Source organism: Lates calcarifer, linkage group LG6 (assembly GCF_001640805.2).
Source record: "Lates calcarifer isolate ASB-BC8 linkage group LG6, TLL_Latcal_v3, whole genome shotgun sequence".
NCBI classification, from domain to species: Eukaryota; Metazoa; Chordata; class Actinopteri; family Centropomidae; genus Lates; species Lates calcarifer.
This window is the reverse complement of record NC_066838.1, coordinates 11,999,901-12,023,424: the sequence shown is the minus strand read 5'-3', so window position 1 is coordinate 12,023,424 and position 23,524 is coordinate 11,999,901. Positions and strand designations below refer to the sequence as shown.

The 23,524-nt window shown below is 40.5% G+C and overlaps 1 protein-coding gene across 1 annotated transcript; it reads left to right on the top strand.

The window, feature by feature from the left end:
- The first annotated feature begins 1,410 nt into the window (after positions 1-1,410).
- On the top strand, positions 1,411-23,208 carry ampd2b (adenosine monophosphate deaminase 2b). Its single transcript, XM_018665956.2, is given in 20 exon segments — positions 1,411-2,668; positions 2,820-3,015; positions 14,508-14,632; positions 14,723-14,853; positions 14,945-15,013; positions 15,120-15,222; positions 15,403-15,592; positions 15,909-16,050; positions 16,193-16,282; positions 16,385-16,514; positions 16,618-16,812; positions 16,952-17,083; positions 17,207-17,370; positions 17,999-18,125; positions 18,228-18,391; positions 18,743-18,863; positions 19,122-19,178; positions 19,180-19,296; positions 20,573-20,683; positions 20,807-23,208. Coding segments are annotated over 19 exon segments (2,493 nt in total). The 5' UTR covers positions 1,411-2,668; positions 2,820-2,906; the 3' UTR covers positions 21,023-23,208.
- The last annotated feature ends 316 nt before the right edge of the window (positions 23,209-23,524 follow it).

The window sequence follows — 23,524 nt, the reverse complement described above, 5'->3', positions numbered from 1 at the left end:
CCTATTAAAACTTTGGAACTACATTTTAATCCTTGGTTTTCTCTAAAACCCTTTCCTCTCCTCTTCTGGCCATGTAAGGTTTTTTCATAGGCCTGTTTACAGAATCACTCATCACTTAATGTGTCTTCCTTGACTATTTTGTAGTTTGATCTATTCTGTGGGTCATGTTATGTTATTGTGTCATACACAGGGAAGTGCCCAGCCCTACATGGACTTATAAGACACTAAACACATAGAGGTTGTTAAACATTTTCTCAGATATGAAAATAGTGTCTGACATTACATTGTCTTCTGTGCAAAGTTTGACAAATTAAATCTGCCACAAAAAAGGTTTCTGTCTGAAAACACAGGAAACAAACAACTTTAAAGAAAAGATCTTCTTCTGGTCAAGGTGTTTATTTACCTCTGTGAGCTTTATGGCTCTATTTCAGTTACGTAACTGAGCAGCTTATCACTCTCTGTAGTTTACAGACTGCAGTACGGTGCTGTGCTGCTGTCAGTTTCAGTACTTCCCCACAAACACCACAAGGGGGCGACGGCTACACAGTGTACACATCTTTGCTTGTGCCAGTTTTAGTGGCAGGATTGTATATGGAAACAGATATACATCATGATGCTTCAGGCCTCAATAGACACATGGTTTCCATCATCATGACATGTTTTTCAGTGAGCTCCTAGACTGTTTTCAGAGAACCATTTGCATGTAAATTCTGCACAGGGGAAAGAGACTAATTATCATTTGTGCTCTCATCTGCATTTCTCGACTGTCTCTCTGGAATGATAATATTAATTTCTGCATCCCGTGCTGACGTCATGTAAATCCTTTTTATAATTATTGAGGTTTTTTTTAATTATACAGCAAATATCCCCCTCCTCTGTTTATACTTTCATTTTTGGCAGTGCATTTTGCATTTGCATTTGCTGTGGTGTTTGGTTCACTAAAGGTGTTCTTTAATTTTAATAATTTAAAGTCTAGCTGGTCTCCCTCCTTCCTCTGGGTTTTTTCAATGCAGTGAGTTCTTTTCCAAGAATACTCTGCAGGTGCACTGCAGGCTGCTTTGAAATTATGATCAACTGACAGTTTTGAAGTTTCATTATAATAGTCTTCAGTTAATATGCATTTTCATTGACTCAGCTTTTGGCAATTAATACTTTTCACTTCCATGTGTCTTCCATCAAATCGCTTAAAATTATGGAACATTAAATATTAAATTCAAACTAATAGTCTTCATAAGAGACACTGTAACTGCTGACAAAGGCTGTATATAGACAAACTTAAATCAATTAAAATCTCCTTAATTCAGCAGAATATTGAATTTAAATGTTTGTATACTGCTGGTACTGTTCAACCCTCTGATTTAAGTCAATAAAATGAGGTTAATGTACATTATTTGTGATAATTCATCACTATCCAGATAGTCACACAGTATCATACTGGTTTGAATTGAACTTATGATTGACCTTTACTTTGATTCGCTGCCAGAGACGTGCTGTGAATTATGGGAGAGTAAACAAGACACACAAACGTGCGTGAAAAAGCTTCTCCTCCTTTCTTACACTTCCCCACGTCCTCGGGAGAAGTGGCTGTGAGTTCTTTTTTTTCTACTTAGATAACATAAAAGTTACCTTCTATATGCCGTGTTAGTTCGTTTATGTGCTGACTGACATTAACAGTGATTCATTCTGGTGTTTCTGTGATGCTAATTTATACTTCCGTGACATGCTAGTGTCAGATGTTACCATACCTGCAAATCGTTTGACGGCTAACGTTAGCATTTATTGGCTAGCTGCATTGTAAGCACACAGTAACTTTGATATGCACAAGAGAGACATGCTTTAATGGTTATTACAGTTTCACTCATTCACCCATCATACACGAACACTGTCTGTCGGTAAAGGATCAAGGTGCTCGCTTACTGACTCGTGAAAATCTAGTTAGCTGGCAGTTAAATCAAAATTAACTGTGCCAAACACAAAACAAGAAGAATACAGTGGGCACTCTTTTTTCCCACCCGAGGTGGATGACGACCCGCCCCTACCTGCCTCTGATTGGCTTATCTCGATATTCGAACTCCAACTATAACCAATCATGACTCTTCATCCTTAACCCTAACACAAAACGAAATGCCAGCCAGGGTTGGGGTGGGTCTCCACCCATCTCGGGTGGGAAAAAATCAGGCCTAAAGGGGGACTAAAGTGAGGTGTAAAGTGATTGATCCTCTGGGGAAAATGAATTAATTTTACAACAGTCTATTAGTTGTTGAAGTCTTTTGGTGCTTTTTATTTTTTTTTAGCTTTCACTATAGACTACACTCGTATTCTTATTCTTATTATCATAAACATTTGTTTGCAGCATTCATTTTACTATTTCAATTCTGCTGTAACCACAACTTTTCTCCCCACTGGTTTGCCCACACATAGATTTGTGGTTGTCATGGCAACAGCAGAACTGCGCACTGCTGCTGTGTGTTTTGCACCCTGTGTGTGTGTGTTTTTTCTATGTGTATTGGCAGGGGGGAAGCCGAGCCTCTCCATCACGCCCCCAGTCTCCATCAGCGCTGCAGCTCAGGCATGGGAGTCTTTGGGAGGAGGCGGGGCTTGTTTCGCTGCAGAGGGATGCTCCGCAGCCCCATGCTGGCCCAACCAGTCTGGAAATCCCTGCTCACAGGCACGTAGCACACACACACGCACACACACATGCACACACACATTTACGCTGACTGCAATCAAACCCCCTCAAGCTCTTAGCATTTGTGCTACATCCCTTCTCTCCTTTCTGTCGTCTATCTTGTCTTTTCTCCTCCTGTCTCACTCTGTAGCTCTCCGACGCTCCATCCTCTGCAGCTCTGACTCACTCAGCTCTCCTTTGCCCATTCGAGTCAAGCTGAACCGCACAACCTGGGAAGATGTCCTCCAACCTGCCCCCTGGGTCTGCAGCTGGGGCCACCGGGGCCAAAAACAAGCCACTCTCCCCCTTCAGGAAGCGGGGCAGCCTGCAGTACACAGCGAGCACAGGTGAGTGGAGGGAGCACAGTTTGAGTGTAACAGAGGGGAGAATCTCTCATGAAATGAGTCTGAGGTAGCAAAGCTCTGGACTGTGCATCTATATTCTTCTCTAGTTTTACATTTTTATATGTCACTCACGAGGAGAGAAGACAGAGTGCAACACTTTTTGTCTACGAGTAGTTTGGGGAAATGCGAACCTGTTGATTAGGGGAGGTGCAGCGGAGGGCACTCTCTGTGGATGATTTCAGTATTTGTACACAGCAGTTTCATGTCAGTGTGCTGGCTTCTAGCTTTTCCTTTCATCCTTTATTTTCAGACTTATTTTTAGAATACATACAGTATATCTTCTCTAGCCTCAGCCAGATCCTCAAAGTTAAAGGGTCAGCCAACACTGTATGAATCAGTTTTCATGCTGAAATATTGCCAAACTCATACATCATTGGTTTTCGTGTTTTATCTTAAAGGAGTGCATGCTCATCCATGAGTTAGTGACCCTTTGGCTTTCAGGCTTTCAAAACATGTTGCATATTGTGAATGCAAATGAAAGCTTAAGCTAAAACATCACTGTTTTTATCCCTGTATTGATGCTTTTCCCCTGAGGACAGTGATGTGTTGCTTAGATAAATGTTTTGATGGTGTTTTTCACTCAGCCTGATGACAGCATGTGGCCGGGAGAGAATATGTATGTTGGTACCTCAGGACTTGATCCCTCTGCTGAATGAAAGGATTAGCTTCCACTCTGATGTATGCACACACTGATCAGCCTTTCATCCAAACTACAAAGAGTGTAGAATGACCATATGACAAAGTACCAGCCATTTGAAGACCCCTCCCTCTGTTCATTCAGTGTCATCTCTCAGTCTAAACACATTCTCTCTGAAATGTAAAAAAGGCTCATTCAGTTGGTTTTAATATCATGAAAATAGCCATATTTTTCTATGACCATTAGTGTCTTCACATCATGTTAGTGGGTAAAAAATACTGTGTGAGAAAATATCTGTCTCACTTAGCATCATATTTAGTCCTTGAGGGTTATCTTCCATTAAGCGAGAAATGAATAGGCAAGTGTGGGGAGATAATTTCAATTGCTCCCGCTGCTCATTCTCTCTTTCAAGATACTCAAGACATGAATGTTAATATTCCTGAAACAAGGCTGCATGAGAGAGATTGGCACACTTTTGTCAGGACCACTGTGCTTTGAAGTTAGATTATTTGTGTTGGAAGAAGATGATATAATCTCCCCCTATTGGTGGATTTTTGAAAATATTGGAATTACATAATACATGCATCATCTTAAAATACACACTGTATCTTTAAAAATCTCCCACACCCAGGTCATGTCACCACCCGGGACACAGCAGTGACATACTGTGACGTTGCACTGACTGCCAAGGTAGTCAGAGATTGATTTTTCACCCCAGCAACAGCCACAACAGCTGGAAGTCTGAGTGATTCACCATCACCCCCTTTCCCCCCAAGTCAAGATGTTGTCTGTGATTACCCTCATTTACAGCTCATAGGTTGACAGTGGCTATTACAAAAATTGCTCTGGAGTCTCAGACTGGAATTAATAAACAGGCTTCTATATTTGGTCGTGATACATTTTTCTTTTTCTATAGCTGTAAAAGAAACATACACTGTGCACAGATTCTGTTCTGGTGCCTCTGAGGTTTGATCTAGGAAATATTTGCAGAAGCACATTAAGATAACATTCACGTTTTATGTTGTTAAAGCATCCAGGGACCAATCTGAGTAAGCAAAGATGACATTTAGGTGACTCATCGTCTTTTGTTTTTCAAAAGGGCACTCATCTAGTTTGGGGCAGATTGTACAGTACTCAGTCTGTGTAAATAGCAGTATGTGCAGTGAAAACAGGCTGCAGACACATGATAATTAGATTGTATTAGATGGGCTTTTTGAATAATTGCAAGTGTCATGCTTTTAAATGCTTAATGCATCTTTAATAAAGTGATTGCTATTCCTGTTTCTGCTGCAGCTGCTCATAACAGAATCATACATTATAGATCTCTTTAACACTCTCATTTCACCAGTCTGCTTAACGATTGTCTAAATTGACTCTTAGCACATGGGGGGAGCTTTAGCTCATTATTCCTCCTGAACTCCTGAATCCTGAACTTTCGATCCAGTCTAATAAGCTCTCCGCTGATCAATCAGCATCTGTTCAGAGCAGAACAGATGTGGGAGGGCTGGAGCAGTATCTAATCAGCTATAAATGAGTTTGAATCATTCACAGCGTAGCTTTCTATAAAAGTTATAGACCCTGTATGCACATAATACACTGTTCCACGTCTATCAGACAGACTTTTGCTCTCTTGTGTGGTTATTGTGTGAAGAGCTGAGGCATGGCATTGTCCACATTTAGCACATTATTGCAAGTAGTGTGGAGTGAACTCAGCAGAGAATGGCAGTGGGTGAATCATTTCTCCGCCTGTGAAAAAGGTAGTTCTGAGATTAGAGCGTCACCCACTCACCAGTTAGTCTGTTCTGTGCCTCGTGCTGTTTTCGCACTTGTTGAAAAAATCAGCTCAAATGAGAAGAACCTCACGCAGCAGTAGATGTTTACTTATGCAGATGAAAGCTTTGTATTGAAAGTGACAAAGTAACAGTCATTATTATATTAAGTAATAGCAAAAATACACACACATTCTCATGTTCAGTGATAATAATTTTCTAACAAATTTGCAAACCTTACAGAAATAAAACAGATAAAAACAATGATATAACTACTCACAAGAGCAGATAAAAAATATTGATATAGATAAATTAGTTTATATCATATTATTAGATTAGTGATACATTCATGTGTAAGTAGCATTTTAATTACAGTACAGATATTTTTTAATCATTTTACTTTTGAAGTTAATGTACTTTTGGCTTGTACTTTTTGGGTTTTACTGTAACATAACTAATGACAGTGGAGTGGAAGTTTACTGCAGTAGAAGTGAATTACCTTCCACCCCTGCCAGAAAGCAATACCATGACATCAAAAAACATGAGCAATACTATGATCATTATTATGATCAGGCTACTGACTAATTCAGAATGGTCATTCATACATTGCAGTATGTTGATAATGGACCTTTGAACACATTGTACTTTGCCCACATCTCGTTCACGCCTCCTCTGGTTGTGTCACACCTTGTCATCATTCTGTGCCCACACACAGTGTCAGGGTCTGTGCTATGAACAAATACACTAATGACAGGAGGAGAGACCTTGTAGGTTAAATGCTAAGCCCTGTCACTCCCTACTGTAACGCAATCTGCACAAGTAATGGCCCGAATTGTAATTAACAATCGACTCCGACCCCAACACACCTTCATCTGATAACCTTCAGTCACTGCTGGAGTGTGTCTGTGTGTCTGTTACTTATGTGAACATCTGGCTTTTTAGAGGTCTCATGGACTTCTGCCCTGGGTGTGACCACCTCTTTGTTGTCTTGTTGCTCATATTTGGTGATGCAGTAGATGTACTGTAGAGACACCTGCCAGCTGTCAACACATCAACCTGTTGAGAGCGAGTCCTTTTTGAAAGGTACAGTTATGCTGCTTCACATCTGTTTTGGTAGCACATTATTTTCTGTCCCAGGCAGTGTACAGAGAGTTTATTTAAGAGTTTAGAACTCACTGTAATGTAGTTGTAAGCATATATAAGGACATTTATAGTATTTGTCAACCAGCCTCAGCTGTATTTTACCATATTATCATTCATTATCTGTTTCTACACCAGCCTCCACTTATGAGTGCCCACAGGAGAAATACAGTTGACAAATACATTACTAAACACTTACATCTGCTTACAACTACATGATAATATTTTATAAATGATTTATTAAATGTTTATATACTGCTTATAAATGCTAAGTAGGGGAACTTAAATTGAAAATCAAAATGCCATTAATGTGTTGATGCATCAATAATAATAATCTAACAGTTTAATTTATAAATGATATAAACATTTGAAATGGACCGTTCTGCATAGTGGATACATTTACTTGGTCTAATGGAGTATCTCTGAATTGTGGTATCAATGCTTTTATTTGATTGATTAGTTTAGATTGTGTAGAATAATAGTTTCCCATCCTCTAGGGTATAATTTGGTCCTTGATTGAACGCCTCTCATCTTGATGAGCTTGTGTTGATTTGTGTGTGATGCAACATTCGACCATCAGAGGGAGCCTGGTCTGAATAAATGGAGCCCTGCTGATGAATCAATGACCAGCAGTCTTGTTTGTTGTGCTCCTCTTGGGGCCAGAACAATTTGATTACTCCTCTTGAAAGCAATTTTGGCCTTTGAGTGCCTTGGAAAAAAAACACAACAATTTAACCTTGAGAGGTAGAGCGGTAATTTGCTTGTAGTCTCATTTGACTCCCTGTTGTCTTTTTCTATCCAGATTGTCAACAGTGCTTTTGTTAAACTGGAGCAATCCAGTTTAAGAGGACCTCTCTCCATGAGCTTGAAAAGAGGAGGGAAATATGTTTCAGCAGCATATAATGCTGCTCTTGGTGAATGCTCACATTGTATTTCCACAGTGTTCCAAGTGTAGATATAAAGGTTTGTGTATACTGTTGTGTTGCATCGCAGTGTCTGAAGTTGCTGCAGTCTTTGTTTTACATAATTATGTCAAAGTGTTTTACATGGGAATTCTAATTGGATTATCAGGGTTTTGAAATAATAAGATGCTGGTCATTCTTGCTGTGATAACAGACCAGGAAAACGTCTTCAGAAATGACTGTCAAAAATTCAATGAAAAGACCAAAACCAAAATAAATGAATCCTACCAACAACTATCAAATCATGAGGTATATGTGAAAACATATAGTATGACATCACAGGTACATATGGACATGTACTGGACTTTAGACAATTTGACAGTTGATACATTTTGACTGCACAATTTGAAAATCAAGCAAATAGTTGAAAAAAAAAGCTGTAAAAATCATCAGCAGACCTTAATGGATAAGTCTTGTGATATTCTGTGATATATATATATTTTTCTTACTGTCAAATGTTATCGTCACTAACAAGTATTGCCTGTGCTCTGTGCCACAAACTATTAAAACACATGAGTGAGTGACAGTGTTGCACTGGATGACATGTTTTGGTGAACATGGGAGCTATAGTTTATTCAGTCCTACACACAACATCCTGCTGCTGTAAATACTCAATAAATCACCAAATCTATGACTGGAAATACTCCCAACAAATACACAGTTATGTCTTAGGAAATAATTTAATTCTCTTAAAAAGAATAAAAAATATAAAAATATATTTGTCAGACAGATCTAAATCTAAAGATTTCCATCCTCTGTATGAACCACAATACTTGTCAGAAAGTACTAAGAGACTGACACATTGTTGTTTTGGTGTTTTTATGAGGTTTGTTGACAATAACAAAAATATAGAATATTGCAATATCCTTAAGAAAAGTATAAGAAGCACACAAAGGTCAGATTCTTAAATAAGATTTTGTGTCAGGGTTAGGAAAGGTAAAGATTTCTTATTCAGCTTTGAGTTACAAGTTAAGACAACTTGAGTTGAACTCTAGACAGTATTGAGCAAGAAAAGATAAGATAGGCAGCGCAAACACTTAATACAAACTTGTGTTGATTTGGCTTAAAAATGTCTTTTACTCCTTGGTTGCAAGTGAATGGAAATAAGTCTTAGAGAACAAGAGATTCAATCAGCATTGTTTTTTGTCTATAAGGCTTCCAACACTTTCTGAAAAGCTCATTCAGACACTTAGTAATTGGCTTTTTCCCCTAAATCTCTATGGACTGATTTAAAGGTCCGAAGCCTTGTTTGGAAGACAAGTCAGATCAATGTCTAATTGTCTTTATCTGCCACGACTGGACATTTTTCTCCAAATCTTAATAGAACTGAAATTCACACAAATTTGAGATAGAGTGCAGCCCAGTAAGATGTAACCAGTGAACTGAGACATGGAAACATTCACATTTTTCAGCGAAGTTTTTACAGTCTGTGCATGTAGTCACCCAGAGCAAATTTACACATTCAGTGCAGAAGAGAGATATGACTGCAGAGAACCTTGAGCTTCAGATAGAATGAAGGATTTCACAAACATGTATTATTCTCTGTCATGAAATTGCATCAGTCACTGAGTTATTTATGTGTTATTTCATTATTCAGCATACACACAGCTCTGTTTTTATTGCGTGGGATAGCGTGTTCCAGAAATTACTGCTGGATCCATAATGGGGACAATGTGCTGGCCCTTTAATTTCATTCATGTGAGAGGAGAAGAAGGCAAGGTCTCATTTATTAGACAGTCATCTCCCTCAGACTGTCGCTGTTCAGCTGGCGAAGAAAAGACCATGACATCTCAATCCTTACCACTGAGACAGCACCATTTTATTCACACGCATATACACAGATGACACAAACATCCCCAACACATGGTCCCCTCAGCAAAACACAGCATGGATGATTACGTAGCCAAGAGAGGGGTGCCGTTAGAGGAACTCTAAGCAGGAGGATCCACATCCGCTGGTGATGTACATCACTTACCCCCCCGCCTCCTCTCCCTCCTGTGGTACGTTCCAGATAGATGTCAGAGGCATTTAAATGAGGAGGATCAGCTCCAGAGGCAGCTAGTGCAGCGACAGCTGGCCTGAACCAGGAGGCAGACAGAGCAGAGGGGGGTCACACACTGGGATGTGAGGGGGGAGTTCATGGATCTGCTGGACCAGCTCTTTGTATGTATGACAGGGACAGATCAAGGGAATAGAGGAGATGACTGTTTGACTCTGCGAGTGTGTGTTGATGTGAAAGCGAATGTGTGCGGGTTTTTTTTACCAGTGTTGTCATTTGACCGGGTGTTTGAAGTGTTTCTTTCTTTCTCGTTTCTCTCCATCCCTCCCTCCCTTCATCATGTTTAACCCATCTTGAGAGGACAGCAGACGCCATCCTGGGCCTTTTGCCGTTTGGCATGCTCCATCTCCCTGCCAGGACAGCCTCTCTTTCTCTCTCCCTCTCTGTCTCTCTCTCCTCTCCCGGCCCTGCTAGCTGCTGGTTAACGCAGGCTCTGAGGAGACAGGTACGCTCCACTACCCTCAAGAAAAAAGAAAAAAAAAAAGCACAAACAACCCTCTCCCCTCTCACCCCCTAACACCCCCCCTGTTTTTTTCCTCTGCCTCTTTCACACTCACTGGCACTCTCCTCTGCCTGTCCCTTGACGGCTTTGTGTAATAGCCCTGAGCAGTGCTGCCTTTACTGTGCTGAGGAGAATGTGTGTCGATTGATTGTCCCACAAACTAGCTCATGTCTTTTGAGGAAATGGTTGTTTTTAAGCCTAGTGGGTGTTCTACCTCCATATCTTTGGTATTTCTTTTATTTATGGTTCAAGTGATGAGGCTGAAAGCAGTGAAGGAAACACAGGAAGGACGTTTCTATTAGAAATCCAACACTGGCCTGCAGACATGCAGTTCATGCAGCTGCAGAAACTAAACCAAAGACTTTGATTACAAATCTTGAGAGACGTCAGCTGTTTGATGCAGAGCCAGTATGAGATGCTGGAGGAGGAAGCAGAGAAGATCCAGAGTTGGATCCTGCTGCATTCTCCCTACTGTGCAAATGTGTGTTTCTCTTTTGGACAAGAGGCTCTCTGCATGATTGTACACAGCCAGATTTAACTCGAGTTATGCTGAATTGTGTGTCTGCAACATTTTCTTGTGAAAGAATGCAGGATAAGAGAACTGACATTTTGTATCTGTGTTTTATGTTAATTATGTAGATTTTTCTGATTTTATTCTTATAATTTTATAGATCTCCTAGTTGTTGGGGCAAAACTGCTTCAGTCAAAATCTTCTGACACTAAAACATGGTGGTGGGTGTTTAGCCTTGATAGCTTTTTCCTGATGACTGAAATGTATCCGGAGCACAGAGTATAGCAAACTCTCAAGTACCGAAAGCTGGCATTGAATGGCTGATTTAATTCATAAGCTTGTGACTTCAATCATTGATCAGATTCTTCCCAAATTAGATTAAAATATGGCCAAAAAAATGTGCGTACAGCATTTAACATCTGAGAACTTTGGTTTCTTTTGTTTAATTGAAGAAGAGAAACATTCATATTCCTTAAAGTAAGGTATTGAAACATGTATTATTTTGGTATCTGTTCTGAAGCATATCCAAAAAAAAAAAAAAAAAAAAAAACTATATCAAAACCTCCAGTGCTACATTGTTTATATTTGTCATTACCCAATAATCCTGCTTCTCAGCAGGACTGACACATGTCAGCTGTGAGTACATGCAGCTTTTACTCTGAGACATTTGCCACAGAAGCTGTGAGTCATTGGCATTTGTTGTGGGCTGAATACCAAATCTGCATAGTCAGTGGTGGCAGGTAGACAGTGGCTGATGATGCATGGCTTGCGTGGTGGTTGAAACAGAGAGAGAGAGGAGGGAGAAGGGGATAAAAGAGAGGGAATTTTTGGATATTTGAATATAATCACTGAGGCTGTTCTGTGCATGTTGTTAAATTGTGTTCTGTGTGGGCAGGAACCTGTGGATATCACTGAGAAGTTGTAACAAGTTTGCTGAACAAGGCGAGGAAAATAATAATCAGTATTATAGATGGAGTTCCACAGGATGTCTCTTGACCCCTGAGCTCTTTCTCCTCTCTCTCTGACCTGTGGGCTTCAGATGACTTTCCACTTGTCATTTCATCCCCAAGGACCTTTTACACCCCATCGTCCGATTTGAGACAGCCTAGAGCTAGGACTCTCCATGCTCTGTATTGCTGCTGAAATATGCATGCAGTGGAAGTCCCCCTGCAAGCTGATACTTTTTGACCTCGTTTTTAGGCTCAGCGGCAGTATGAAACGATGAGCTGAGCAACATTTGGTGATGTGTTGTCTTTGATTCAACATGTCTTTGTACTAGGCACCTGGCAGTGTGTGGAGTCACTCGTGTTCTATCAACCTCCCAAGCTGATTTCCCCCTGCTCCTCTCTTAGATCAATAAAAAGCTTAAGCTGACTAGATTATGAAGTAGGCCTATATGTTCAAGTGAAACATGGCTGATTTTAATATCTAAGTGGTTTTCTATCCAACTGTGGGGGGATGAGTTGTTATGTAACCATAGATGCTACCGATCCAAATATAGCAGCCATTAGGGGATTAGCTCCGGGTCCGGAAAGCTTGACTGGGCTCAGCTTTACTGCGGCCCAGCATGATGTTTTTGCTGCTGGTTGCCTCCTGAACTCTATGCCAGTGTCCACTGCTATCACGACAAATTGATATGCCCCCAAACTGACAGCAGAGATAACATCTTAGCTGGCCATTACATTGCACAGACATGCCCCTTCCAAACACCCGAGGGGCGGCTATCTGTCGCTTGGCATTGTGGACTGAGGCGAAGACAGCGGGGACAGTTTATCATCACAACATGTGTTTTTAATTTACTGACCCAGCCTTTCTTTGAACTGAGGGAAGTTAATGGTATTATTTCTTATCTATATAAATGATTTACCAGGTGGCCAGTAGAGTTTCTTCCACAATCTTTGCAGATGACACAGTTTTGGTCCTGTGCATTAAAATTTTGCTCAGACAGCAACAAATGATTAGTTTCACTAGTGAAACTAATAATTTTAGGTTATTTTCTCAAAGAATCGATTGATCATTTGTCCGTAAAAAATTAAAGAAAAAAACAAAATGGCCATCACATCAACATCACATAATGCACAAGATTCTGTCTTCAGGTGTCTTATTTTACCTTGACCAGCAGTACAAAATCACAAAACACGCAATTTACAATGATATTAAACAGAAACCAACAGAAAACTAAGATGGTGAAAATGTTATAGCTGCTAAACATCAGGATGTTAGCATGTTAGCAACTGTGAGCCTTTTAGCAAGCTGACATTACTTCACCTGAAGCACTGCGGTGCCTTAATACAGCCTCACAGAGCTGTCAGCCTGGCTGCAGAGTCTTAGTCTGGTTTTTATGTCATAAGATATATTTTCAACAGTTGACTTTAACTCACTTAGACTCAAAGTTCATATTGAAACAACTCAACTATTAAGCACTGAAAGGGCCAAAGCATGAGCACCCATGAATATTCATCCACTGAAGAGGTTTTGTTTCTAAGTTTTTGCTAAATTATTTTAGTCTGATATACTTGTGTAGGCTATGACTTCATGTTGCTGCCTTGTGGTGCCTGCATACTTGTCCTGTGTGCTGAGTGGGACGTGTTGATTGGATAGTATTGAGCAGAAGGTGGGAAACACGGGGTGAGTTGTGGTCTGGCCAATGATTGCACCATCTCCTCCTTTATAGCTACCATCCTGTGCTCCCCATCAAGAGTTTTTATACCTTTTAATGAAGCTTTTTGTCGAATCGTAATTGGCCTCTCTGGTCCTCTCTGCTGTCCCCGCACAGCAGACCGACTCAGACATGCTGTGTTAAATAAATAAGACTAATTCAGACTGGGCACAATACAAAGACCTTACAGTTTCATTGTCAGGCTGCAGGTATCACACAGCGTACCCTCTTTGACCTTGTGTGTATGGTCTATAAATACTTACAGACAACAGGCCCACTGACACTCTAGCACACACAGGCTGAAATATTTAGGAGGATAATGAATATTTCATTGGCAGGTGTGTAGTTTCGAGGGTAAGATTAATATCATTGCGGAAAGACTATTAAATATACACCCAGGGGGGAAACACAGCAGTGAAGGCATAATCTCTCCTCACTGTTTCTGTTTCTGTTTCTCACTACCAAACATATAACCTCTCTGTTTTCCCCCACTGTCGTTTACAACCTTGTGTCCCAGCATCCACTCACAGCCGTTCTTGTCCCGAGTCTCCTTTCCATGACAACTGGGCTTGTATAAAACTAGAGTCTTGCAATGGCAACAATGGAGGGTATTAGCCGGTGTATGTGCTGATGGGCTCTCCACCTGAATGGTCTATTGTGTCTCAAGGCACAAACAGCCGCTGAGCTCAGACCTCCACTGTTGTGTGAAGGCCCACAGACAGAGGAACAACAAGCTTCTGCAGACTGTTTTGGTCACTGTGAATTAGTGATATGTTGAGGGAAGGAAAAATCATGAAGTAAAAATACTCACATCACGCTAACTGAGCTAGTTTATCTCCTTCATGTTTATGTCTAGCCCAGTTTTTCCCTGCTGGGTAAAAAGGAGAAGACATTTGCTATTTTTATCAAGTTTGATAAGCTCATTGACAGATAATAGGGCACAGCTGTTGCAAGCAAAACTGATTAATCATCTCTCCAAACTGAAATTAGATGCTGCGTGTGTCATTAGAGTGACATATGGGGTCGCTCATCTGTCTTGTGTCATTAGGAGATAATGAGGCTTTAACGTGCTGTTCCACACTTTTTGAATCTCAAAACAGAGCTTGCATTATTCTTTGAACACTCACTAAGATGCACACTTTTTCTCCCTCATTTGATGTTTTCTTTCCCTCTTTCTCCCCCCTCTTTATCTCCAGTTGATCTCCGTGGTCACCGCCACCTCCTCACTTCCCAGCATTCCCTGCCTGGGATCCCCGTGGCCTTGAAACAATCCATTGACCTGCGCACATCCATGGACGGGAAGTACAAGGAGATTGCCGAAGTCAGTGCTTGGTCATTGTGCTCAGTTATCAACCTAATGCAGTAAAAGTTACTTGTGGCTTTCATAATGTTGTTAACTGTATTTGTGAAGGAGCTGTTCTCCCGCAGCCTGGCAGAGAGTGAGATGCGCAGCGCCCCCTATGAATTTCCTGAGGACAGCCCCATCGAACAGCTGGAGGAGAGACGCCATCGCCTCGAGCGGCAGATCAGCCAAGATGTCAAGTAAGTAAGAGAAAGGAAGGAGGTAGGTGGTTAATATACGAACGCATGTGAGACTGTGCGGTGATGATCCTAAAGTGAGCTCTGTCCTCAGGTTTGAGCCTGACATCCTCCTGCGAGCCAAACAGGAGTTCATGAAGACTGACAGTGCCACTGATCTCGAGTGAGTGTTTCCCCCCGGCTACAGTCAATAGTTGTCTCATTATCCACTAAACATATGTCTTAAACTACAAAGACAGAAATGTATTTATTTATTGATCTGTCATTAGATACATGAAGGAGCAGAGCCAAGCTCCTGACCTCCAGGAGAGGGAGCTGGTCCCAGAGAGAGAGTACCAGAGAGTCACTATTTCTGGAGAGGAGAAATGTGGGGTAAGTCAGGGTGGTCACTACACAAACACAGGAAGAATCAGAGAAGTTTCACACATAATTTCTTTTGTGGTATTTCTCACAGTTAAATAACACCTCCTCCTTCAAAAAGACACATTTTATTGTTTTTTTTCCCTTTGCTTCTCTCCTCATTCCTTTTTATTCAATTGTTCTCGCAACAAGGTTCCCTTCACAGATCTGTTGGATGCTGCCAAATGTGTGGTGAAGGCTCTGTTCATCAGACAGAAGTACATGGGTCTGTCGCTGCAGAGCTTCTGCAGGACCACCTCTCGTTACCTGCAGGAGCTGAGTGAGAGGCCCCTGGACTTGGATATTTATGAGGAAGAGATCCCAGAGACAACAGTCACTGCAGGTATACAGATCGATCAAAATAACATATGATGATCATAATAACATAAAAAAACTCTATTCTAGCTCTGCTTACTCAAAAACAATTAGTAATCTGATGTTAATCTGACAACATGTCATGTCCAGTGTCATGTGCAGTGCTCTCACATTACGAGATTAAGACATAACTGGGCACACCCGCAGATTTCACAATCCATCTGCTGCACACCCCTGAACAGGCTGTCACAACGTGCAGGCTGTTAAAATCAGATCGTCATTGCATGTGCGCTGCCACCTCCTTCAAAAGCCGTGACACAGCGTGACATTCTGTTTCCCCTCAGATGCCACAGTGCACCCACCTGTTTCTGAAACACACCCGTACGAGAACCAGGATCCCGCCAGCATGCCCCCTGACATGGGTTACGGCTGCAAGATGGTGGATGGTGTCATGCATGTGTACACAACGAGGAGCATTATGGAAAAGTGAGACGTTTGTGAGGAATCACTCACACGCGCATGCTTTATCTTGTAGTGTGGCGAGATGCTCGTCTGTTTTTAGACTCAGTTCACACATTCTGTTGGCAGCAGAGAGGCTGCTGCTTAAGATTTTTTATGTTACTAACAGAAGCACTGAGCTGGACCTGCCGTATCCAGACCTGCAGGAGTACATCGCCGATATGAATGTCATGATGGCCCTCATTATCAACGGCCCAGTGTATGTTAGATTTAACTTCAAATATTCATACTCAGCCATTTAGATGGTAGACCACCAAGCATTTTTGTCATCTGAAAGCGAACTATTTGTTATGTGCCACAGAAAGTCCTTCTGCTACCGTCGTCTGCAGTATCTTAGCTCCAAGTTCCAGATGCACATCCTGCTGAATGAGATGAAAGAGCTGGCAGCACAGAAGAAAGTCCCACATCGAGACTTTTACAATATCCGTAAGGTGAACTTGAGAGCTCTTCCTACTTTCTTCCTAATCAGAATTAGTTGCTGTAATCCAGAACCAGACTCAGATATATAATTTTGTATACTGTTTGCCTGAACAGGTTGACACACATATCCACGCCTCGTCCTGCATGAACCAGAAACACCTCCTGCGCTTTATCAAAAGGGCCATGAAGAAGTATCCTAAGGAGATTGTTCACGTGGAAAGAGGAAAGGGACAAACACTCATGGAGGTGTTTGAGAGCATGAACCTGACGGCCTTTGACCTGAGTGTGGACACCCTGGACATGCACGCCGTAAGTGGCGCCCATGAAGGATAGATAAAGAGCTAATCATTTCAGATGTGCTGCCTGGTTAGAAAAAAGTACAGTGATTCAACTAAATGGCAGCTTCAGCAAATTAAAGATGCAACACTAATTTAAATTTTTTTTCCAGGACCGTAACACTTTCCACCGATTCGATAAGTTCAATGCCAAATACAACCCCATCGGCGAGTCCATCCTGAGAGAGATCTTCATCAAAACAGACAACCACATCGAGGGGAAATACTTTGGTCACATCATTAAGGTGCTCACTGAATGCATAAACAATCGCTTGTGCCTTTAAAACTGCTAGTGCTGCTGATGCCTGCAGAGTGACTGTATGAGGCACTGGCGCCCTCTGCTGACTGTTTGTGTCACTGCTCCTCAGGAGGTGATGGCTGACCTGGAGGAGAGCAAGTACCAGAACGTGGAGCTCAGGCTGTCGATCTACGGCCGCTCCAGAGACGAGTGGGACAAACTGGCCAGGTGGGCCGTCAAACATCAGGTCTACTCCAACAACGTCCGCTGGCTCGTACAGGTGCCACGACTCTTGTGAGTAAACCCAGTGCTGGAACATAACTAAATACATTTACCTAAGTGCTGTATTTAAGTACAATAATTAAATACTAGTGTTATCATTTTATTCCACTTTATACTTCTACACTGCAAGGAGATACTATACTGTTTACTCCCCTAATATTAGAATACATATTAAGATATAATATGCCAAGATAGGAATTAGAGGGTCTGTAACTTTTGTAATGACAAACACCTGGAGACGAGTGTCACATTTATTGTGGATGTCAGAATGCAAGCATAATCAATAATTGGAGAAAAAATCTCATACATTTTCCTGATAATTTGTCCATGACGTTAAACACTTGAATGCTCTGTGCTGATGATTCTTGTTTACGTTTACCTAAGTAAAATTTTAATGCAGTACTTTTACCAGTGAAAAGAAAACATTGCTATTTTTTTCAGTGATATCTCTACTTTTACTGAAATAAAGGATCTGACAAATTCCTCCATCTCTAGCTTGTTTTCTTTTACAGACAGCTACATCAGTCAGTAATCATTTTGTATATCAGTGGCATACATGAGTAAAATATAATGTTTCATCAGCACGTCCATAATCATCCCACAACTAATTTCTTGATATGTATTTATTCTGTCTTTAAAGTGACGTCTACCACACAAAGAAACAACTGTATAACTTTCAGGAGATGCTGGAGAATATCTTCATGCCTCTGTTCGAGGTTACAGTCGACCCCGGCAGCCATCCACAGCTGCACCTCTTCCTTCAGCATGTATGCAGTCTTCCCTGAGTATATATGTATATTTAATCTTTGACATTTACTGTAGTTAATCCTCAGAGGGTTTCATGGATCTGTTCTCGGTCCCTCACACAGATTGTGGGTTTTGACAGTGTGGACGACGAGTCAAAACCAGAGCAACATATCTTCAATCTGGACAGTCCGCTGCCAGTCAACTGGACAGAGGAGGACAACCCGCCCTATTCCTACTACCTCTACTATATGTATGCAAACATGACTGTGCTGAATCACCTGCGCAGGTATGTAACCACACCTTGGTCAACTGGTTGCCATAACATGCCTTTTGTTATTGCCAACTGTCTCTCGTTGTATGTTTGTGGTGTTTAAATAAAATACAGTAAGAAAGTGAAAAAGTTGTTTAGCTGGTACTGTTTTTTTCACCCTTGTAGATTTACCAGAGAGCTTACTCTCTTTTAGGAATGGGTAACTCTTTTTTGCCCTATTTTATTGTCACAGTGGTTGTTGATTTATGCAGATGAAACTCTGCTTTACTGTTTAAATGACACTCCAAACAAAGCTGAAATCCAGTGTTACCTCCCTTAAGGCTGTTGAAGTCACCCTCTTCCTGTAACTGTGTCTTTTCTCTCCAGGCAGCGGGGGTTTAACACGTTTGTCCTACGCCCTCACTGCGGGGAGGCGGGGCCAATCCATCACCTGGTGTCTGGGTTCATGCTGTCAGAGAACATCTCCCATGGGCTGCTGCTCAGGAAGGTGGGACCTCAATATTATAACATTTCACACACACTCACACACACACACACACACACACACACACACACACAGAGGAGAGTTTATCCTCACAAGAGTTTGTTGGGAAATGATGAATTTAAGGAAAATTCCAGTCTCTATCAACTGGTTTATGTCTGTCTTTTTAGTCACAATGTTGCTTCCTTAAATGCTTAAATGTACTTGTGATGTATTGCTTGTTTACTTCTACAACACAAAGCTTTATGCCTTATGTACCTTTAGGCTCCTGTGCTGCAGTATCTGTACTACCTGGCTCAGATTGGCATCGCCATGTCCCCAGCTCAGCAATAACAGCCTGTTCCTTAGCTACCATCGTAACCCTCTGCCAGAATACCTGTCCAGAGGCCTCATGGTCTCTCTGTCCACAGATGACCCTCTGCAGTTTCACTTCACCAAGGTCAGTGTACACAGTAATAATGGTACTAAGGGATTGGATATGTATGAAGTGAGGAAAGATTTTTTAAAATGTATTTTCTTTTTTCTTTTTTTTTTGGAGCAGATATGTTCTAATCAGAAATCCCTGACATTTTGATCACTGTAATTATGTACATGAGGTAAACAAACATGCTGCATAATTGTATAATCTACATGTTTTTAACAGAGAGTATGTTAGCTTAATTGTCTGACTTCTGCACAGCTGTCCACAATAAAGCGTTCATTAGGGGCCTCACATGGGTCTCAGAGCTGGACACTCAATAGGTGCAAAGAATAAAATATTTCCTTATACACAGATTAAAATATCAATCTATTTTAAGACTTATTAAACTCACAAGAATCCTAAACCGTGGTATGGTTTCATGGGACACTTTGGCCTTGGTTCTCAGTCTTCACACAACCTTGACAAGTTATAAATTGTTTCAAAGTCTCCTGATTGTATCGGTGCAAAGAATTTTAGGATCTTCATTTCGCTGCAACAACTATTGACACAGAGTTGGTTCAGGCTTGCAGCCATGGCTCCAACGTGTTCTCCATTGTAAGATACTACTACAGCTTGTGTTCTTTATTTCATGTAAATAAACACATGAAAATGAGAGGTTAGAGAGTACAGTAACCTTTTTATTTTAGGTACACTGTTTTTAGGCTTGTGCTCAAAAAACTGGATAGTCTAGTAACAGGTTTCTGACAGGTTCATTTTTTCATCACCAGCCATTCATTGTATTTGCACTCTGTAGTTGCTTCTCTGTAAATCAAGGCAAGTTTCAACAAGACAGTTTAAAGTGCTTTACAATAGACATAAAAAACATTGAGGCGATAATGAATAGTTTTGCTGCCAGAACCTGCTTTTCCACTGTGAGATTCAAAGTATCCTACACACAAGGCACTCATAGCAAACAATAATGCATCTACTGCATGTGATGCAGAACAGATACACTCTCTGCTCTTGTTCTATTTTTGTTTCTGCTTCCAGTGGTCATTTCAGATGAAAGTCTGGGACCCTTATTATCAACACACACTTACTTTTACCAGCAATAACCACAGTGGTCAAAACCAATCAAAATAACTTAAGTTATTTTTCATCTTTAAATACAAAAATTAGTAAACAATGTTAGGGTATTTACAGTGAAATGAAAACTCAGTTACTTGAGGTTTAATGAAAAATGCTGCATTGTGTCAGAAATCCCTCAGCCATCAGGGTAAGTTTGATTGTGATCTTTATGTTTTGCTCTGTGTAGGAGCCCTTGATGGAGGAATACAGCATTGCTGCTCAGGTGTGGAAGCTGAGCTCCTGTGATATGTGTGAGCTGGCCAGAAACAGTGTGCTGATGAGCGGATTCTCTCATAAGGTACCAATAAACCTTACAGCACATTCCACATAATCCAGTTTTACTGTCAACATCTACACCCCCCCATCCTCAGTCTGTTGCTCTGCAGACAGTTTGATTTCATTCTGACTTCTTCTGAATCAGATGAAGAGCTACTGGCTTGGTCCAAACTACATCAAAGAGGGGCAGGAGAGCAACGACATCAGACGCACCAACGTCCCAGACATCCGGGTGGCATACCGGTATGAGACCATGTGTGAGGAGTTGAATTTAATCACACAGGCCATCCGCACGGACGAGCTGGAGACCATCGAGGAGGAGGGCAGTCTGTGCATGGGAGCTGTGCAGGCAGAGAAGTGAACATGCAGCACAACACAAACAAAATTCTCACTACATTCCCTCTTCTCACATCAGGACTTTGTACAGATTTGCATATCAACATATCACACCTGTGAAAATGGAAGAGCTTTGTTATAAGACTGTGAGAGTTGCTACTGTGGCAATATGGGAGAGGACCTAAAATCTGTTTACCTAAGGTGTTTACTTCCTTTAGTTTCTTTGAGTCATTCTTTGTTCAATTTGTCGTGGTGATTTCAAAATGTCTCTTGATCTATTTATTTTAAAATTATGATATTTTCATGGTTTGCGACCACATTTTGTCAGCGTCTCTGTACAAAGTCTGCATTTCCTTTAGTTTAGCCTTGAACAATATTTACATTATTTAACCCCATTAATAAAACCTACAAACTGGATGCAACACTCTGATTAAAATAAGACAATTGGGATTAATTTTCAAAGTAAAAAGCCTCTAACTACGTACAGGGTTGTAACTAACATGGAGATTACTGAGGTCATGTTTGTGCAAACTGTTGGTTTTAGTGACCTTGGGGAGTTTACAGTCTACAATTAAAAACAAAGACATGGTGAGTACTTTTGTTTGCTGATTCCAGGATTCATAAACTTCACATATTTACATCTGGCAGCTTTTAATCCTTCATAATAAAGAAATGTGGAGTGTAGAGAGAGCTCTGAGACAGCATTCAGACATTTATTTAGGGAGATAAAACAGTAACACTTTCTATTAGTTCCTGACAAGTCTCCTGGAAAGAACTATATACCCTAGTATTATTTATAGGGAAAATAGAAACAAAGTGTTGACATTTATTATTTTAGTTTGAGATGATTTGTTGGTTACCAGGAGGTGACAGCACCAGCTGTTCTTCAGTTCAAACTTTGCCTACCTATAACATAAGTATTTACTAAAATTTATTCAGGACTAAAATAAAACAGATTATACACGCAAACTGGTTCTTACATAGAGATTAGTTGTTACTAAACACAGACAATCAAGTGACAAACTGACAAAGCTAATATTTAGATATTTTTCAGTCATTCTGAACTGTCTGACACACACATTTACAAAGGACTGGCACTTTTTAAAATATTGTTGGGCCTATTATATTACAACAGTCACGTACGATCTTTCCCACTCACTACATAAGTCTTTGCTTTAAGTTTTAATGTTGCAACCCGACTTAATAAATCACAAGTTCAAAAGAATCTAGTTGTAACTCAGAATTCAGGAACTTATTGTGCAAATTTAGTGATGGATTGACAACCCAGCCCAGAGGAATTTCCTTGAAAGATCTTCTCCATTTAAATATGTTTTGAAAATATAAATAAACAGCTAATTGAATAAATAAAGTGCAAACAATACAAATAATAAATAACTATTTTGGTGTTGAGGGGAGTGGTGGGTGAGCTGGACTTCGACTGGTTGACCTCAGTATTTTTTCCAGTCCTGGCTACGGCCCTGACTACTTAGAAAATCATAGACGTGATGCAAAAACCTTTAAAGAATATTCATGGTCAATTTAGTCTAGTGTTTCTAGAAAAATTTGAAACACTACATTAATTTTTGTTTAGTACCGTTGCCATTTTCTACTGTAATCATCCATAGGACAATACCTCATGCTGTATAACTGGCAGAAAGCTCCACATTTTCAGTATTCCTGTTACTGGTAATGATTAACAATTAATTAATTAACAATGTATTTTCTCCAGCTGCTCCTTGTGATATTCTTGCTGGTTTTTTTTAGAGTCTTTACAGTGAATCAGTAGAGTTGCATGAAGGCACGTCAATATTTTGTCTCTGGTGTGCAGTAATGCTACTCCTTTGTGGCATCTTATTATACTAACTCTTACTTTGTGACTTTGTTTCTACAAACAGTCTTAACTGTAACTCTGGTCTGATACCAACTGTCCTTTATCTCTGAATCATAGTCCAGTGAATGGTGCATGATGATTTGTTCCTTCAGTTTTCACTCCTCAAACAAGCTCAACCAGTGCCAAAACCATGAATAAACCATTTTTTAGAGAACTTGAGAACTGTTTTTAAACTCCTGCCTTCAGTTTGGGTGTTATAGTAGGGCTACTTGTTGCTATTCAAAACACCACATGTCCCCCCAGAGAATTGTATGTGCTGTTTGTGAAATATTATTTAATGACATTTGTGTCTATGAAGAATAAATGTTGTTCACATTGGAGTGGTTGCCTCCGTTCAGTTTGCACATCTGAAAATGTGAATTACATGTCTTCTGAAACTGAAAACTGCAGGAAACAAAAGTGATGAAGACAGAAATAAGGTTTGTTTGAGGTTCAGTAGTTGATAATTAGTAGCAGTTCTGTAGAAATATGTGTGAGTGAGTGAGTATGAGAAGTGAGACAAAGACTGCATTGTGTGGTGTGTCCAGCTCATTATTCCAGCTCAATACTCTCCAATGTGGGTCAAAGTGAGCAGAGTTCAACATAAAATTCAGACAAACACACAGGTTTTTTTTTTTTTTTCAAATTAAAGAATTG